This window comes from Lethenteron reissneri, chromosome 1 (assembly GCF_015708825.2).
Source record: "Lethenteron reissneri isolate LAM-NWPU_2019-01 chromosome 1, ASM1570882v1, whole genome shotgun sequence".
Lineage (NCBI taxonomy): Eukaryota > Metazoa > Chordata > Hyperoartia > Petromyzontiformes > Petromyzontidae > Lethenteron > Lethenteron reissneri.
In genome coordinates this window covers 5,812,470-5,832,330 of record NC_083779.1, presented here as the reverse complement: position 1 = coordinate 5,832,330, position 19,861 = coordinate 5,812,470, and the positions used below count along the sequence as shown (strand labels likewise).

Genomic DNA, 19,861 nt, shown 5'->3' with positions numbered 1-19,861 from the left:
TTTGGTTCTTTCGGTGAAAGTCACGTAGGTAGAAAATATAATATATCACGACGTTTCGATCGCAACGCAAGCGACCGTCTTGTGTTGCGATCGAAACGTCGTGATCTATAGTTTTCCTAACTACGTGACTTTTACCGAAAGAACCAAAGAGTATGGATTCCTGCAGTCACGAAAGCTTCAAATCGATATTGAGGCCACCATCTCTTCTGGGGGCGATCAAATCAATGCCGCCGTGGGTGAAGCCAACCAACAGTGGTTGACTCGTACTGGTGGACTCGTCCCCGTCACAGAAACGTGGAATGTCCAGGACTGGCTCTGCAGGCAGTGCTGTAAACGAGAGATGAACACCAATGTCTGGAGAAAATAACTTTTTTTTTGGACGCGCAGCAGGCCGCTGGATTAATTACTGGGCTCGTCGATGATTAACGTTTTATAACGGAGCGATAAGAGATATCGATTTAATCTTGTCGTGTTTGCACGCCTTGTGCGCCGCCTGGACCCAAGCCGCCTCGTAAAGTTGAACAGAAGCCATCAGTTTCATTTATCAGGTATAGCCCTGTGAGCCATTCGGCTCTTGAATCCGGGTGCAACCGCAACAAACAAAAACATGAACAAGTAACATCTTAAAGTGACTACGCTCAAACAGAAAAATCCAGGAAAAAACAGCAAAGTCTTCGAGAAAAAAACACCGTATATCAAAGCTGTGTGCAAAAATCCCAGTGGGATGCAAGTCAAACAATAACAACCATAAGACAATTTAGATTCAAGTTATCAGTCTAACTCTGTACTACAACAAACAAACATGGCTAAACCATAAACGTTTTCGAAATCACCAAAATAAAGCTATAAAATCAATGTAACAGTGATCATCGGAACTATGTTTGAACTTTTACAATAAACTATATACATCACATGTTCATAACATCGCCTACCGTGGCACAGTCGAGACGACACTCAACCTTCCAGACAAGCGTTTGAAAAGCGAAGACATTTATTGACTTGCGGTGGCTTCTCGCCAAACGCCGCGAAGGGTGAACGATTCACGAGTCACCATTGGAACTTCATTTGCCAGTAAAAAAATATAATAATTGTTTTTTTACCCTTCTATCTGGCAACAAAACTGACACTTTTTTTTATTACAAGGAGTCATGTTTGCATAGACCACAATACCTGCAGCCATAATGCAAACAAAAACATAACTCTGATAATATATGCGCCTTTTGGCGTCATCTGGTCCAACACCATGTGAGACTAGGCCCTAAGGAAAGCTGTCTCGGGTGTGGACCAATCAACTTCAAGGACAGTGCATATATTCTTAGGTTTTTTCGGTAAAGTCACGTAGGTAAAAAGAATTTAAAATTAATGAAAGTAAAATAAAATAAAAATCACGACGTTTCGGAGGCAACACAAGCTTCCGTCTTCAGGTGGAACCGTCAGCTTGTGTTGCCTCCGAAACGTCGTGATTTTTATTTTATTTTACTTTTATTCATTTTAATTTTTTTACATACGTGACTTTACCGAAAAAACCTAAGAATATGAATCCTTGCAGTCACGAAAGCTTCAAATCTAGACAGTGCATATATTATCAGATTTATGTTTTTTGTTTGCATTATGGCTGCAGGTTTTGTGGTCTATGCAAACATGACTCATTGTAAAAAAAAGGTGTCAGTTTTGTTGCCAGATAGAAGGGTAAAAAAACAATTATCAGATTCACGACTCGGAGGGCCATTGCAGCTGTAAATCAAAACCCGTCAATAAATACTCGTTGGCAAATGCAGCGCTCGAGTGCCTTGAGCAACGCTTGCTCGGATTTAATTGCCAGCCGGTGCCTCGATCATACGGAGTCATCATTTTTTTCCTAGGTCATTTAAATGTCTCAATTGAACACGTTAGGGCGACCCATTCTTTAATGACGCTGTTTGCTGTTGCTGCTGCTGCTGCCGTTTTGGCAGTAGGTGCACAGGCGCGGTTAATGACGAGAAGATTAACGCGTTCTGTCGCAGTCACAACACACAGTGTGTGTGTGTGGCCTTAATAGGGGGAGGGAAAAAATGTACATATTGTTTTTAGACAGTTTGGGCACATACATTGCTTATTTATGTGCTGTGAAGAAGAAGTCATCGGCCGAAACAAAATGACTCAGTTCTACCTGCTATGGAATAAGGACCATTTCCCCCGAAACGTCGCTTATTCATTATATATCTTATTCCTGTTCAAGGCCACAGTGACTTTGGGGCGAATGCCTGGCGCTATTAGTGCTTGCTCATGCACAGCACCACTGCCAAAGTAGTCATCGCCACAGCTGAAAACACACAAACAAGACAAAGATCCCCCGTATAGCCTTCGCAGACTGTTGGGGCAAGTGCTGTTAGGGAGCACCTTTGAAGGCCGGCACGGCACACGAGGGGGTGGGTGGCCAGCACCACGCCCGGCCGCCTTTGTCTCACCAGGTACTCATTTGAGGCTGAGTCGACCTAGGGAAGGCCCAGGACCGGTGAGCGGAAATCGAAATCGTGTCTCTGTTCGGTAAGTAGCGCACCGCGCTAACCGCTGCTCCACCACTCGCACACAAAGACAAAGATCCCCCCGTGTAGCCTTAGCAGACTGTAGGGGCAAGTGCTGTTAGCGAGCGCCTATGAAGGCCGAAACGATACAGACACGCACACACACCCAAACACGCACATACACACACACCCAGACACGCACATAAACACCCAGACATGCACACACACACACCCAGACACGCACACCCAGACATGCACACACACCCAGACACACAAACATGCACACACACGCACACACACGCACACCCAGACACGCATGTTTAACTCTCTGCCTGGTCACCAATGACGTAACAACATCGAGAGAATAGGAGGAGGGTTTGGTAGAGAGCCCGCCACTCGGTGAAGAGGAAACGCCGCGTGTGGATCAACAGAGAGACGGCCGGTTACGCGTGGCGCTCGTGGTGGGAGCACTCGCCTGTTGGTGCCTAACTCGACAAGGAAGAGGAGGAGGGTTTTGGCAGACTCCGTGTGTTGCGTGTTGTGTGTGGTTATGGGATCTTGCGATGCGGGGGATCTTTGTTGACCGAGCCTCGCGGGGAGCGGTGGCGTTGCGGTTAGCGCTGCGCTGCGCCACCAACCCCGGCCACCCGAGTTCAATTCCTGCTCACGACGATTATCCGAACCGGTTCTTGGCATCTCCGAGGTCGACGCGGCCTCAAATGAGCTCCCGGTGCGCCGCGTAACGTATCACCACTTGGGGAAGACAAAGGCGTCCGGGCGTGGTGCCGACTACCCCAACCCCGTCGTGTGCCACAGTGCCGGCCTCCACAGGTGCTACTCGCTAACGGCACTTGTCCCAGAAGTCTGCTGAGGCTATACGGGGCTGGGGAGGAACTTTGTCTTTTCTTTTGTTTCTCCGCCTCTCTTGAGTTTCGTGTTGCCGATGGAACGGCCACTGCGCCCTGCTGCTGTCCGCGTGAAGAGGGGCCAATGGGTCGCATTCAATCGGCCGCGACGCCACCGAGTCCACAGCCACCGCCGCTAGAAGAAGAAGAGGAGGAGGAGGAAGACTTCGACGTTTTGTCTCGGCCGTGCGAGCGCGTCTCTTCCGTGGCGGGTCGGTGGCTTTGCGACTCGGCCACGACCGCTCCCACTGCTACGAGTGAGCCCAGGTGCCAGCAGGTAATGAGACTCTCACCCTGTCGCCGCATGCCCACCGCGACTGTCGTGCGCGTACCTGCTCGGTGCGCCAACCGCGCGTCAAAGGTGCGGAGCGGATTGTGGACGTGGAGCGGGTGGCGCAACGTCCGAGCGCAAATGCGACGCTTCTGATCTCTTTCTTTGCGTGAAGGAGGCAGCAGCAGCAGCAGCAGCAGGTGCGATACACTCAGGGGCTCAGTGTACAATGTCGAGGTCTGCTGCTGGACACGACGAGAGGTCTTCGAGAGAGAGATGGAGAGTTGGTGTCGTTTTGTTGCTGTTCTTCCTCCGTTGAAGGAGGCGAGTGCCAGTGAGGTTCAAGTCAATTGTGGCTGCCAGAACCAGGCTACGTTGTGTCAGCTGGGTCAGGAGAGGGGTGGGGGGTGCCCACATTGAGCCAAGCGGCTCTGTGATGACCACAGCCCTAAGGCGGTCGGCAGTGGCGGTAGTTTACGGGACACGGCAGAGGTGGAGGGGAACGTGCCCCACTCGCAAGGGGCTACAGCAGCGACCTCGTGTACACCCAGAACTCGCCGCGAGCCGAGATGCAGAACGAACGAGGCACGTGCCCGGGTTCAGTGCCAGATTATCGTAGTAGCAAAAGTAGCAACATATGTAGTAGTAGCTACTACACTGAAGCGGAATTGATAGCTTGAAAGCGTTTAGCGCGGGGCCCTTAAAAGTGCGGGGCCCGTAGCTACTACATGTGTAGCTACTACACGTGTAGTAGCTACTACACGTATAGTTGCTGCTACATGTGTAGCTACTACATATGTAGTAGCTACACATGTAGCAGCAACTACACGTGTAGTAGCTACTACATATGTAGTAGCTACTACATATGTAGTAGCTACTACATATGTAGTAGCTACACATGTAGTAGCTACGGGCCCCGCACTTTTAAGGGCCCCACGCTAAATGCTTTCAAGCTATCAATTCCGGTTCAGTGATTCTGCACTTGCTCTATTACTATAGTACTATACCGCCTTCAAATTTTATGAACGACTGGGTGTTTAAGGCTAGCGATTTGTAGTATTATCTGGCTGTACAGCAAATGCAAAAATACAATTACTTTTCTATGCAAGTTAAAAATTTGTGTTTTTATATTTACGTGTTTTTTTATTTAGGGGGCCCTGCTCGAATTCAAATCAAGTCCCTTGTCTGAATGTCCTGCCCGCGACAGATATTGTACCGCGCGCCGAGTGTCGTGGGGATTTAAACGACCGCTGCGCCAGCTGTCTCGATCTCTCGCCAGTTGTGCAGAGTCAACAAATGTCCCTCGCTCCTCAATGGGAGGGAAGCTCTCTTAGATTTGCGAGCGGCGTATGGCACGCGCGTCCGATGGATAGTCGAACACCGGAATTTGGGAAGTGTATGTGGATTAGCCGGATCGCAGAGTGACCCCGAGACCACACGCACGATATGTTAATATTACATCTGTGCAGCCTGCCGATGAACTCCCACGTTTGTTTGTTTTTGGTTTTTGGAATTCTTAAAGTCGAGCGCTGTGTTTATCTCGCTGCCTCAGTGCAAAGACAAAAGATCCCCCTCCTGTGTAGCCTCTACAGGCTGTCGGGGCAAAGTGCTGTGAGCGAGCAGCACCTATGAAGGCCGGCACAGCACGGGAGAGGTGTTGTGTGGCCAGCGACACGCCCGGTCACCTTTGTCTCCCCGATGACGATGTTTACACATTAAACCAGGTTCTCGTTTTTTTTTTTTAGCTGAGTCAACCAAGGCGATGCCCAGGACCGATTCAGATAGTTGTCACTGGTGTTGGCCGTGAGCGGGAATCGAACCCGGGTGGCCGGGATCGTAGCGTAGCGCGCTGACCACTGCACAACCGCTCCCCCCCCCCCCAACGGACTATTTGTATCCTCATGAGTCACCTGCCCTTGAGCAGCTTAATCATTGACCCCAAAAGCCTGCAACAGTTTATTTTTCTGTAACACTGGTCAACAAAATATAAACATTTTTTTCTGGCCTGGATTTTTGCAGCTGTTTAGACTAATTTTAGGGTTCTGATTCCAAATCTGCTCTATCACGTCTCATTTTTATGCTATCGGCATACCCCATTTTCATTGATTCTACCCGAAATTAACTCTGTCACTTATGATTGCAAGTTGTTGCGAGTCAGTGACTGCGTTAGTGTTAAAATATGGTGCTGTATTTTTAGGATAGTGTGTTTATAATGTCATTTTATGTAGATATCCACATTTATTTAATATTTTTCTTCTGCAGTTTTTATTGAAAATGCAATATTTGATATCTCAAAAACCTGATGTGATAGACAAAAACTGATGCCAGATTTGGAATCAGCACCCCAAAATTACCTTAAAACCGTTGGAATACCTTATGCCAGAAAAAGTGTGTTGACCAGTGTAATACATGTTCTTTTGGGTTCGCAAATACACAACATTTACAACATTTACAATGTTGTGGATTTGCTCTTCAACACACCGGTTAGTGCTGTACTCGTAACGAATTGGCACGTTCTGTTTACGTGACAAACGCCTTACTAGTTGGCTGTGTCGGGTGGTAGCGGGTTTAACGACACCACATTTATATATTTACGCGATCTAACCCCCCCCCAAAAAAACCTGTATTATGGATGATATTGGTCACGAAAGCCTCCGTTTTTTTTTCTTTTTCTCGTCGCAAATAAGGATAAATATGTCAACCGGAAAATCCGCCCACGGATTATCTCGAGAATTGTGACCATTGAGTAGCCGAAGCAAGCAGCAGCATTAGCCCTCCTTTGCCAGTACCAAAATATGATAATAGGGGTTTTCCCCTTTTTTCTAGCACAATACTTGTGGTCAATGCACACATGGTTCCTTGTAAAAGGTTTCAGTTTTGTTGCCAGAAAAAAGGTGAAAACCCCTATTATTATAGCTGAAGCAAGGACGTTATTATAATATAGATTGGGGGAGGACACATCTCCCCCCAATATTCAAATATGCTCAAAATGCCCCCCCCAATATATTGCTATAAAAGACATTTCTGTTTATATGATTGTGGTTATGGTTATACTTTATTAATCCCTAATCACTGCCATTACATACAATGGAACAAGAAAAGGTAAAAAAAAAACAGAGCAATGTTATACAATACACTATTAGACATTATTGTAAAAAAAAATAATAAAAAGTCCATCCTATGTGTTAGTGAATTTTGTAATATTTTAGGCAGGAAATGGCAGGAATTGAGTTTTTAAATTTAGATTTTTTTTTCTGGGGGGGGGGGGGGGGACCCCCAGACCGCCTGGAAGATTGCCCCTCCCCCCCAATGTTGACTCCATGGCTCCGGCCTTGAGCTGAAGCAACATCTGGCAACACTTAAGACGCCGATGCTGTGCAAGGTGCCGCCCTCTTTTCCTGCCCTGCGAAGCAAGTTCAAGTTTCAAGTTCATTTATTAGGTATAGCCCTGTGAGCCTTACGGCTCTTGAATCGGGTGCAACCGCAACAAACAAAAAAACTAAAACATGAACAAAAAACATCTTAAAGTGAATATGTGACTGAGTGCAAACAGAACATCCAAGAAAATACAGCAACACGTGACGAAGCAGTCCGTAAAGGCCCGCACGCGGCTCCAAAGCCGCAGATTGCCGACCCCTGATCTGTCGCCTTCTTACACAGAGGGCTTGTCTGGACTGGCTGACGAATTGGGCCAAATTAAACTAATTCAAACTGGACACGTTCCAGACTGCAACCACCATATACACGGTGCTCATGATTGCCCCTTGCTCGGCACAAGCCCCCTGTTTCTTGTGGTCAAACTCGAAACGTTACACACCCCAAGCTTCCACACACTTTTTTTGCAAATCCACTGCTGCTGAATGAGGAGGGCCTCTCAACGCTGTGTCGGTCCATGGAGGCTGTTGAGCCGCACTGATTGTCACCACCACTGGGGATTGGTGAAGTCGCGTTGAGAAACTCGGTTCAGACATCGCTTGCCAATGTAAGCAGCGCCTGTGGCTCATGCCTGACGCTCATGGGGGGGTGTAAGGGGCCATCCATTGAGTAGGTACGCACAAGTCTGTCAAAACCTGACCCCTCCCCCCCTCCCTGTACGCACGTGGACTTTTTAAATCCTGCAGTTCAGGGGAGCGGTGGCACAGTGGTTGGCGCACCGAGTTCGACAGCCGGCCACGGTTAAGGGACCGTCCATAAATGACGTCACGCACTTGGGGGGGGGTCAGACATTTGTGACGATGTGTGATGGGGGGGGGGGGGGGGGAGAAATGTGACGTCACATCAAAATGCGCAACTTTAAATAAATATTGACAAGACGTTCTACATAATTAAATAGTCTTTGTAATAAATGTTTTCTCCTACAACATCAGAGTGCAGCGCCACATTAAATACGCACTGCAATGACAATAGTTTAAAGCGATTTGAAGCATGTTTTATTTTTGCGGGGGGGGGGCAGAGCTTTGTGACGTCATATTTGAGATATTGGACCTCCCCCCTCCCGTCACAAAGCTCTGCCCCCCCCCCCGCAAAAATAAAACATGCTTCAAATCGCTTTAAACTATTGTCATTGCAGTGCGTATTTAATGTGTCGCTGCACTCTGATGTTGTAGGAGAAAACATTTATTAAAACGTCTATTTAATTAAGGTAGAACGTGTTGTCTATACTTATTTAAAGTTACGCATTTTGATGTGACGTCACATTTCTCCCCCCCCCCCCATCACACATCGTCACAAATGTCTGACCCCCCCCCTCCCCTAGCTGCGTGACGTCATTTATGGACGGCCCCACAGCACTGCTTCGACCCTGCTTAGATCCGCGGCGCGTTCTGGGCTCATCGAGTTCGAGTCGCGTGCACACTTTTTGCCGAGCGAAAAAAAAGTGTTTACCTAAGCGTGCAAATTCTGGACCGGTTTTTTTTGCCTTTCTGGTTCTCGACGACTCCCAGGCTTGTCAAACAATCACCCGCTGCTGATATTAACCGCCACGTTATTGATGTGCGCCTTGACTCTAAACCACATGTCCCCCCCCAATAAGCCCTGCCTAGCGGCGTATAGTTGAGGGTTTGTCCATCTCACGTACGGCATGGAATGTGCGATGCTGCGCTGTAACATGTGTAAATCACAGGTTAGTGTAGGGCACGGCCTGCAGTCACCGCAGGCTGCAGCGAATCACACGGAACACACCGAGCACGTTAAATCTCGTGGACGCTGAAGCCAAATCCGTCGTTGTACCGCACTTCTATGCTGCCACGTCTACCTATGCCCCCCCCCCCCCCACGTTCACCGACCCAAACTGACCAGCGTGGTGAAGTGCGGTCAACTTAAACAGCGTGATGCGATTGGCCCTCGTCCCGCAGTGGATCAATATCTGTGTGTGTGTGAACGTGTCTTTGCGTCAGACCAGGCGGAACGATGCTTCCCAGTTTCTGGACCACACCCATGGCAACCTTCTTGCTGTGCTCCCTGCTACCCATCGCTGGATGGGCGACACCAGACAGAGATCGCGAGCCCTTGGGGTCAGCGTTGGGCTCGGCAGAAGCAGCAGCAGGGACGGCGTTAACATTACCGGTGCAGTCAACCGGGGGGTCAGTATTGAGGTCAAGAGGGAGGTCAGCAACAGGGCCAGCGGGAAGATCACCAGCAGCATCAGCAGCAACGGCTTCATCGTCGGTGTCATTGGTCGAGTCACTAGCCGGGTTATTGGACGAGTCAAGAGTGGCGTCAACGGCTAGATCATCCGCCAGATCACCAGCTGGGACACCAGCTACGCCACCGTGGGAGTCGAGAAGGGACGAGTCACCGGCTGGTTCATCAGCTGGGTCATCGGCTGGGTCATCGGCTGGTTCATCAGCTGGGTCATCGGCTGGGTCATCAGCTGGGTCATCGGCTGGGTCATCGGCTGGTTCATCAGCTGGGTCATCGGCTGGGTCATCAGCTGGGTCATCGGCTGGGTCATCGGCTGGTTCATCAGCTGGGTCATCGGCTGGGTCATCAGCCGGGTCATCAGCTGGGTCATCGGCTGGTTCATCAGCTGGGTCATTGGCTGGTCCATCGGCTGGTTCATCAGCTGGTCCATCGGCTGGGTCATCAGCTGAGTCATCAGCTGGGTCATCAGCTGGTCCATCGGCTGGGTCATCAGCTGGGTCATCAGCTGCATCTGGTCCATCGGCTGGGTCATCAGCTGGGTCATCGGCTGGGTCATCAGCTGGGTCATCAGCTGGTCCATCGGCTGGGTCATCCACGGGGTCGGTGGAGGCAGCCGAGAACTGCAAGCTGACGGACTCGCACGCGGACTGCTCGGGGCGCAGGCTGACGCGCGTGCCCCAGGGGCTGCCGGCGAACATCTCCTCGCTGGACCTGTCGCGGAACGAGCTGGCGGAGTTGGGCGAGCGGGCATTCGGGCGCTACCCGGTGCTGCGCCAGCTCAAGCTGCAGTTCAACGTTATGGCGCGCATGCACGACAGCGCCTTCCTTGGCTGCAACGCCCTCGAAGAGCTCGACCTCTTCAACAACAGGTGACGCGGATGCGGGCGTGTGGGCGGGTGGTCGCGCGGGCGGAGAGACGGACGCGTTGGGATGGATGGGCCGACGTACGGACGTTCGGATAGATGGACGGAAGAACGAACGGGAGAAACGAATGGACGGATGGGCGGGTGGGTTGGACGCACTGACACATGGATGCATGGCCGGCCAAAAAATGTACAGATATAAGAATTTTGAAACGGCGGGGGTGGGTGAGGTTTCTGAGCGTTGAGCAGCGGGGGGGGGGGGGGGGGGGGCTCGACCCCCTCCAGCATTGCCGACGCTGCGGGGGGGGGGTTCTGGTTATGCATCACGTGACCCTTCCCCCTCTCCGCCCGCAGCCTCACGGTGGTGCCCGACGCTCAGCTGTTGCCTCTGCTCGGCAGCCTGCGCATGCTCAACGTCTCGAACAACATGTACCAGCGCGTCGAGCTGGGCACCACCTTCTCGCGCCTCACCTCGCTGCGCCACCTGTGGCTCGGCGGCGAGCTGGTGTCGGACGTGAGGGCTGACGACCTCGCGGCCCTCCGCTCGCTCGACTTGACGATCTTCTCCCTCAAGACCGGGCAGGGCTTCCGGAGTTATGAGCCGGGTGCCCTGGCCTCGCTGGCCGGGAGCGCCAAGCCGGCCATCACCCTGGACTGTGACTTGGACGCGGCGCCGACGACGGTGACGCCGATGCTGGCCGACCTCGCGGCCACGAGCGTCCGCAGCCTGCGCTTCCGTCGCCTCTTCGCCACCAACTACTACATGGGCGCCGACGACCTCTTCTCGCCGCTGCCGCGCCTCTCCGGCCTGCGCAACCTCGAGTTCTTCCGCGGCAAGTTCAACGAGAACCTGCACTACCTGATCCTCAAGCACCTGCAGCGCAGCTTCGTGGAGGCAATGGCGCTGATCGCCGTCGACTTCACGAAATCGGCCGTGACGGAGCGACCCCGCGTGCCTGTGGGGATGCTGCCGTTGCGGGCGCTGGCCTTCCGCGACATCACCAACCCGGAGGTGCTGCTGTTCGACGGCAACTTCAACTGGTACAGTAGCCTCGACGTGCTGACGATCAACAACGTCAACTTCAACGTCATCCCGTGCCCCGCCTGGGCCGCCATGCGCCGCGTGGTCACGGCGGACATCTCCAACAATCGGCTCACGGATTCGGCGCTCCTCAACGTGGGCTGCGACTACCGCGGCACGGTGCCACTCCTGGGCACGCTACTGCTCGCCGAAAACGCGCTGACACGGCTGGCGACGGTGGCGCAGCTGGTGCGCGATTGGGGCGCGCTGCGCAACATCTCGCTGGCGCGCAACTCCATCGGCGGCGCGGTCGAGCGCTGCAACTGGAGCCAGCCGATCGAGTGGCTGGACCTGTCGTACAACCGCGCGGCGGGCGACGTCTACGGCTGCCTGCCACTCACGCTGCGCCACCTCGACCTGTCCTTCAGCGACGTCGACCGGCTCGACCTCGGCTACTTCGCCCGCGCCGACAGGCTCGAGTGCCTGCTGCTCAGCGGCAACAACATCAAGTACATCCCGTCGGGCTGGCGAGCGCCTGTCCTGCGCTTCCTTGCCATCGACCGCAACTCCTTCGGCGTCATCGACCGTGGCACCTTCGAGCTCATGGTGGCCCTGCGCAGCCTGCGGGCTGACAACAACCCCTTCCAGTGCACCTGCGACCTGTGGGGCTTCCTGACGGAGGTGCGGGCCCACGACTCGCCCGTGCGGCTCGAGGGCTGGCCCAACAACTACACGTGCTACCACCCGGCGCAGCTGCTGGGCACGCAGCTCGAGCGTTTCCGACCCGGCTCGCTGGAGTGTGACGTGCGACTCGTGGTGCTGGTGTCGGTGGTGGTGACGGCGGCACTGGCGGTCGTGTGCCTCGCGCTGTGCCGCCGCTTCGACGTGCCCTGGTACATCTGCGCAATGTGGAACCTGCTGCGCTCGAAGCGGCGCAAGCGGATGAGGGGGGGCGGCAGGCAGTTTGCGCCGGGGGGGCGGGACTACCGCTTCCACGCGTTCATCTCGTACAGCCACGAGGACGCCGCGTGGGTGCGCGAGAACCTCATGCCGCAGCTCGAGTCGGCGCGCCCGCCGCTGCGCGTGTGCGTGCACGAGCGCGACTTCACGCCCGGCATGTGGATCATCGACAACATCATCGACAGCATCGAGCTCAGCCGCAAGGTGATCTTCGTGCTGTCCAGTGCCTTCGTCGACAGCGAGTGGTGCAACTACGAGCTGTACTTTGCGCACCAGCGGCCGGCGCACGACGCCATGGAGGACCTCGTGCTGCTCCTCAAGGAGCCCATCCGCCCCGAATCGCTGCCCAGCCGCTTCTGCAAGCTGCGCAAGCTGCTGTCCAAGAAGACCTACCTGGAGTGGCCCGCGGAGGCCACCAAGCAGAGCTTTTTCTGGGCCCAGCTCAGGGCTATCCTGAAATACGAGGACGGGCTGCTGTTGGAGGACGTGGGGACTGAGGGGCTCAAGGTGGAGGAAGCCGGGGACAAAAGCCATCCGTTTTGAGGGGGTGTCGTCGGTCCGCGGGTCTCCGGGCGGCGGCATCTCGACCTCCTAGTTTCGCATGTCTCTTCCTGAGCGATGCAGATTAGCGAGCAGGGGGTAACGACAGGCTTACTGAAGTGACTGGATTTGGTGCTGCCGATAAGAGAATTGCTTTTATTTTAATCTGTTACCCAGAAAAGTCTGCCTCGTTCTTCTTCAGGCCTAGTTGAGATCTTCGGTTGTGGTGAGGCCTTTAGGGTAGGTTCTGAGGCCTGGCCAGGGTCTTCAGAAGGGTGTCGTTTGAGGGGCTTGCCGTAACCTTCCAGGAAAGCCTCGCTGAGTGTCAACATTGTCTTTCAGGAGGACCCCTGATGGGTTGTTCGGGAGAATTGCCACTTGTTCTGGTTGTCTCAGGATCGCCATTTTTTTGGCAAATCAATGTATGTTGTTGGAGGATCAGATGTGGTGGTCACAGACTCCAGGATTCAGTTTTCTACTCGTCTATAGAGCCGCGGCACCATGCTCGACTAGAATATAACAAGGGCTCTACACATTCGACCACTATTGAGTCGTGTATCAAAATATCAACAAGGATCGAGTATTGCAACTTACTATGCTACGGGATGTCTGGCAAAACATTACCAAGCTGCAGCATATATTAAATTATTTGGCACATGTCATGGCGGGCACTGCAAGATCTGACCATCTGCTTTCAGTGCTCGTGACTCTGCATTGGCTTCCAGTTGACGAACGAATACAATGATAATTGTTTTTTTACCCTTCTATCTGGCAACAAAACTGACACCTTTTTTACAAGGAGTCATGTTTGCATAGACCACAATACCTGCAGTCATAATGCAAACAAAAAACATAACTCTGATAATGTGCACTGTCCTTGAAGTTGATTGGTCCACACCCGAGACAGCTTTCCTTAGAGCCTAGTCTCACATGTCAGTTTTGTTGCCAGATAGAAGGGTAAAAAACCAATTATCATATTTTTTACTGGCAAATGAGGTTCCAATGGTGAACGAATACAATATAAGTTCGCACTCATTACACACAAAGTGCTTTCCACAAATGAACCACAATACCTTGCTGATCTCGTCAAGGAACACAAACCATCATGCCAACTCCGGTCATCATCACAGCGGCTTTGGGCTAGCCATTGAACATAGACGGTCACCACATCGCACGCTTTCAGATGCGCTTCTGCCATTGGAGCTATGCACCTTTAAATCTAGATTGAAAACTAATTTCTTTAGAACTGTCTTATGTGTTCCGTTTGTTGTCTTTCCCCCACACCTCCGATTATCACGTGTGGCTACGTACGGTGCGAAAGAAGTTCAACACACATACGTGTGTGCCGTGCCAATGTGAGCCTTGCCAATGTGTGCCGTGCCAATGTTTGCCGTGCCACTATACTCGCATGGCGATCTGACCCAAAATCAATTGCGAATATTATCGGTCGCGAAGGTCCACGTGTGCTTTAAATCCACGCTTTTTTTGATTGTTTGACAAAAACAAACACGTCCCCAATTTCAGTGGCATTGGATTAGCACCAAGCGAAATTCTCGACCACTTTTTTTTTACATTCCAGTGTTTCGTGAGCAGAGTCGGGCTGCTCGCTCGAACCCAATCGACGCTGGGTTGAACTGCCAGACGCGTTTATAGGCAAGAACCCTTTCAAGTCGGGTTCTGGGTCTTGGCTCGAGGGTGCTCTTTGCTAAATGCCCTCTGTACGTCGAATTGTGAACGACGGCAGAAATCGACGTTCCCGCAGCTCACTCGCAAACCCCATAGCTGCAGAAGTAGCTGATTCTCCAGCGTCAGTGCCAAAGATCTTTTCCTCATCCGTCCCGCTGCCGTTTAGGCTGCGAGGAAGGGACACATGGAATCCATTTGACAAAGAAGCCTGGGGGTTATTTATTTATTCAACCAAAGCGGATGTGCGCGTGTGTGGGGGGGGTTCACAACAAAACAAAACCAATGTGGTTTGAGTTTGCGTTTTTTCACGACCGCATAAGTTCTCACGGTTGTGCTGCAGAGCTCCCCGATGTGCGCTCAGGTTGAAAGCCACTTTGTTGCTTGGCGCGATGATGTCCAACGTTTCGTGCCGCACGCCTTCGCGAAGCGAACCGAAGAAGCCCCCCCCTTGCCCCCCTCGCACGCGTGTGTCAATAACGCCGCGTGCGTTTGTGTGTGTGGCCTTCAAATGGAGAAATATAGAATAGGCATTGGCCCTTCTTCAAATAGCACCCAATCGAGTAGGGTCATTTGCCCGAAACGTCGCCTATCATATATATATTTTACTTTCAAGGCCGTACCGGGCGTCATAAATGACGGATCGCGTTGTGTTTGTTTGTCGTTTGCGCTTTGACTGTCAACGTAGCAGCGGCGGCGGCAGCAGCAGTCTTCACCAGATCGGTTATCGGTCAAAACACGTGAAAGGGCGTTGTGATTGTAAATGAACGAGGAACTTGATCTCTGCGATGAACATTTGAGTTTGCTGCGGTGTAACATCGCCAGCGTGGGGGAACTGTGAATGTATTATTTTTCAGATGGAAATGGGTGATGACAAAAAAAAACAATGTTGCTCGCTTGGTTTCACAAATCGAAAATATTTTTTGAGACTTTGAGTGATCGGAGACGGTTTGATTCAACGAGCTGGCGCCATCAAAGCGAAAGTTGTGATCGAGTGCTTCCTCGCGAAAAGTAAATTGCCAGCGACATTTTTCCTTTACCTGAGCTGTAACAAAAAACAACAACAACAGCCCTTCAGGAACGGAACCACGAACTGAATTGAAGAAGCCCAACATCGCGTGGACGCTTTGCATCTCATTTCCAGGCGCTTTGCTTTGCCAGCGGCGCGTCAGGGTCAGACCACGTGCACACACGGGGTGTGCGGATCGACTGGAAGTTCTCGGATATCGTAATGAATGTACAATGACTGCTCGTTTGGGAGGGCTCGCGGGAGGAATGTGCATCGTGTGGGGGGAGCGGTGGCGCTGGCGGTTAGCGCTGCGCTACGAACCTGACGACCCGAGTTCGATAACCGCTCACGACCACCGCCAGTAACCGGTGGTGATTATCTAAAATCGGTCCTGGGCCACCCCGCAAATCAGTATCTGGTGCGGTGTGTCAACAAAAAGCCACTGTGGAGACAAAGGCGGCCGGGCGTAACGCTGGCCAACCATCCCCACGTGAGCCGTGTCAGCATGGCTGGCTGCATCCATCAGTTCCCACCAGCGGTGAAAGAATATATTTTGAGGCGTCTTGTCGCCAGAGATAGGCACTTTCTAAATGACACGTACATTCATTATGTAAAGTTTACTCCGACGCGTAACTTGCTATCAGTGTCCAATGGACAAAGCTCAGCGTGACTACTCGCTGTAATCCACGTCGTGTCTCTCCGGTAATTTGAAATTGTTACATTCTGCCCAGCGCGATGGCGGGGAGGCTGTTACACAGAGGTCGCAAACGGGTTTTGATTCCTTACCCGTACCCGGCCACACCAGGGTCACAAACGGGTACCCGTACCCTACCCGATATCCGGCTACCCGTATGGGTATCGGGTAGGGTACGGGTATCGGGTACCCGATTGCGACCTCTGGGATGAAGTCATGTTGCAGGCACGGGTGGGTTGATTCTAGGAACTTGAATTGTGAGAAGAGACAAGACGTTGGGAAATGAGTGACAAACGGTTACTCACCAGTGACTCACGGCCTTCTCACTCATTGGTTGGGGTGAGTCACGTGCGGCTACTAGGGCCGGGTACGGGTAGCCGGGTATCGGGTAGGGTACGGGTATCGGGTACCCGGTTGCGACCTCTGCTGTTACAGCATTTCGGATGGGACGAAGAGCGCCACGCGGTCGCTCCAGTTGTGGACGCCGCGACCCGTCTCTCGAGCGACGCGATTGGTTGTTTGCTGCCACAACTCGAAAGTGTTTTGCGACGAGTATTTCTGTGTCAGTGTTACGTTTAAATCAGTGTTAATCGTTTACCAAACAGATGTGTGTGTGTGTGATTTCTTTTTGCCCGTTATTGAAGAGCAACGTTACTGCCCGCTTACACTTGCCCAGACAGCGGCGGCTTGTGACGTCGCCTTGTGACGTCGCGTTGTGACGTCGCCTTGTGACGTCGGCTTGTGACGTCGGCTTGTGACGTCGCGTTGTGACGTCGCGTTGTGACGTCGCCTTGTGACGTCGGCTTGTGACGTCGCCTTGTGACGTCGCGTTGTGACGTCGCCTTGTGACGTCGGCTTGTGACGTCGCCTTGTGACGTCGCGTTGTGACGTCGCCTTGTGACGTCGGCTTGTGACGTCGGCTTGTGACGTCGCCTTTTGACATTACTAGGGGGTCGTCCATAAATGACGTCACGCGATTTTGGACGATTTTTGACCCCCCCCCCCCTCGTCACACGGCGTCACAAAAAGTCAGACCCCCCCCCCCTCAAATATGACGTCACAAAGCCCCCCAAAAACCATATTTCTATTTTGAAAATAAAACATGCTTCAAATGGCTTTAAACTATTGTCATTGTAGTGCGTATTTAATGTGGCGCTGCACTCTGATGCTGTAGGAGTGTTGTTATAACAATTAGTGTTGTTATAACAATTCTATATTTATTTAAACTTGCGCATTTTGATGTGACGTCACATTTCTCAACCCCCCTCCCCCTCGTCACACATCGTCACAAATATCTGACCCGCCCTCCCCGTCTCGGTGCGTGACGTCATTTATAGACGGTCCCCCACCTCCAGATCTGCCGTCTAACCGACGCTACCCACCCGGCCACGCTCCGTTTCCTTCTGCTGTCGACGAGTCCAAGGAAAGTGTGTCCCGTCTGAACTAGGGCTGAACGATTTGGGGAAAATATCTAATTGCAATTTTTTTTTGACAGACATTGCGATTGCGATTTGCGATAACATTTTTAAAAGTCAAGCTTCAGTGAAATATTCACTGTGCAATAGATTTCAAACATGTGATGGAGCATTACCACATGATACCATCAAAATATGAACTGCTCTATATATTCCAATGCAAGGATGAGAACTTAAAAGATATGAATTGCTTCCAACATGTATTTATTAAAATCAAACAGAACAACTGTTAAGTAAATAAATAAAGTTATAATAATCAAAAATAAAACAATTCCAATAAGAAAGTAAGAGGACTTTTCAAATCGCAAAAAATCGCAGCCTTTGAGATTTGCTAATCGCATTGTTTCAAATTGCGATTTCGATTTGAAATCGACTCATCGTTCAGTCCTCGTCTGAACCTACTGCAGACGCGCCCCATCTTGTCCACGTCTGAGACCGTTTCCCCTGTCCGGTGCAGCAACGCCACTGCATAGCCGCTTCATAGCCGCCCTTCTGTCGCTGTTCCTCACCGCCTGTCCAGTGCCGGAATTATCGTAGGAGCAAAAGTAGCCACAAATATAGCTACGGGTCCCGCAATTTCAAGGGCTCCGCGCTAAATGCTTTCAAGCTATCAGTTCCGGTTCAGTGATTCTGCACTTGCTCTATCACTATAGTACTATACCGCCTTCAACTTTTACGAACCACTGGGTGTTTAAGATATTGTTGGTTCTTTCGGTAAAGTCACGTAGAAGGGAAATAATAAAATAATACATATAAAACATAATCAGATAAAATTCTCACGACGTTTCGGCCACAACGCAAGCAGCCGTCCTTAGGTGAAGAACAGGGCTGTCGGAAAGACAGCGTCCTAATGAACACTGCTAAGCTTGGCAGCGTATTTTTAAGCTGGGTGGGAGGAGGAGAGAGCCTTGACAAAGGAGTTTACATATCAACAGAGGAATTTAGCATATTGCTGACAAATGCAGATATGGGTGTTTAAGGTTAGCAATTTGTCGTATTATCTGGCTGTATAGCAAATGAAGAACATACAATTACTTTACTGTGCAAGTAAAACATGTGTTTACATTATGAGGCCTCTTTTGCCAGTACCAAAATATAATAATAGGTTTTTTCCCATTTTTTCTGGCAACAAAACTGAAACCTTTTTACGAGGAATCATGTTTACATTAACCACAATACCTGCGGTCAGAATGCAAACAAAAAACACACTCTGATAATGTATGCATTGTCCTTGAAATTGATTGGTCCACACCAGAGACAGCTTTCCTTAGAGCCTAGTCTCATGCGGTGTTCGACCAGATGACGCCTTTTGGTGTGGACCGATCAATTTCAAGGACAATGCATACATTATCAGAGTGTGTTTTTTCGTTTGCATTCTGACCGCCGGTATTGTGGTTAGTGTTAACAAGATTCCTTGAAAAAATGTTTCAGTTTTGTTGCCAGAAAAAAAGGGGAAACCCTATTATAAGAAAAAAATTGTTTTTAATATTGATGGTTTTTTTTTTATTTAGGGTACCCTTCTAACATATGCTACAGGCCCCGCACTAGCTTAGTCCGGCACTGTGCCTGTCTCTGTCCTCCACCACCACCAACCTTGCGTTGAGCCCAAACGTTTCAAGTCAATTTCCTTCCGCAGGCTGCCTCTCTCTCGTCGTTGAGGGACCTGAAGCGCGGTGCGTCCTCAAAAACAACACGTGGGCAGATGCTCGCAATCGCGAGATGTACTGCACCGCTACATACACGCAGCGGGAGATGCACCGTGAGATACACACACCGCTACATACACGCAGCGGGAGATGCGTGCGCTGCTAGATACACGAACCGATAGATACACGAACCCCGAGATACACGAACTACTAGATACACGAACAGTTAGATCTCTGCACCGCTAGATGCGTGCACCGCTAGATATACAAACTGCGAGATACACGCACTGCACCGCGAGATACACACACCACTAGATACACGCACCGGGAGATGCGTGCACTACTAGATACACGAACCGTTAGATCTGTGCACCGCTAGATGCGTGCACCGCTAGATATACAAACCGCGAGATACACGCACCGGGAGATGCACGCACCGCAAGATACTCGTAACGGGCCGGTGAGCATTATTATACACCGCAGGCTCACGTGGGGATTGACCATGGCTGGTGATGACTGCGATGATTATGAATTGGAATGTCGTTGTCAAAATTATGTGGGGGCGCGTTTACGGTACCGTGTCCACCGTGCGAGGGGTTTTTTCACGGCTGTCAACCCATAACGGTTTAACCCGTATTCTTGTACAG

At 51.2% G+C, this 19,861-nt stretch overlaps 1 protein-coding gene across 3 annotated transcripts; it reads left to right on the top strand.

Annotated features, from left to right (window-relative positions):
- The first annotated feature begins 2,820 nt into the window (after positions 1-2,820).
- Positions 2,821-16,887, top strand: LOC133343703 (toll-like receptor 2). 3 transcript variants are annotated; one of them, XM_061553582.1, is made up of 3 exons: positions 2,821-3,686; positions 9,082-10,192; positions 10,541-16,887. In XM_061553582.1, the coding sequence occupies exons 2-3, from the start codon at positions 9,090-9,092 to the stop codon at positions 12,708-12,710; spliced, it is 3,273 nt and encodes a 1,090-aa protein (XP_061409566.1). In that variant the 5' UTR covers positions 2,821-3,686; positions 9,082-9,089; the 3' UTR covers positions 12,711-16,887. The 3 variants fall into 3 exon arrangements, with proteins under 3 accessions (XP_061409566.1, XP_061409476.1, XP_061409654.1); XM_061553492.1 differs by having other exon boundaries at positions 9,077-10,192; XM_061553670.1 differs by lacking the exons at positions 2,821-3,686; positions 9,082-10,192 and adding an exon at positions 10,257-10,330 and having other exon boundaries at positions 10,541-16,886.
- Positions 16,888-19,861: the final 2,974 nt, after the last annotated feature.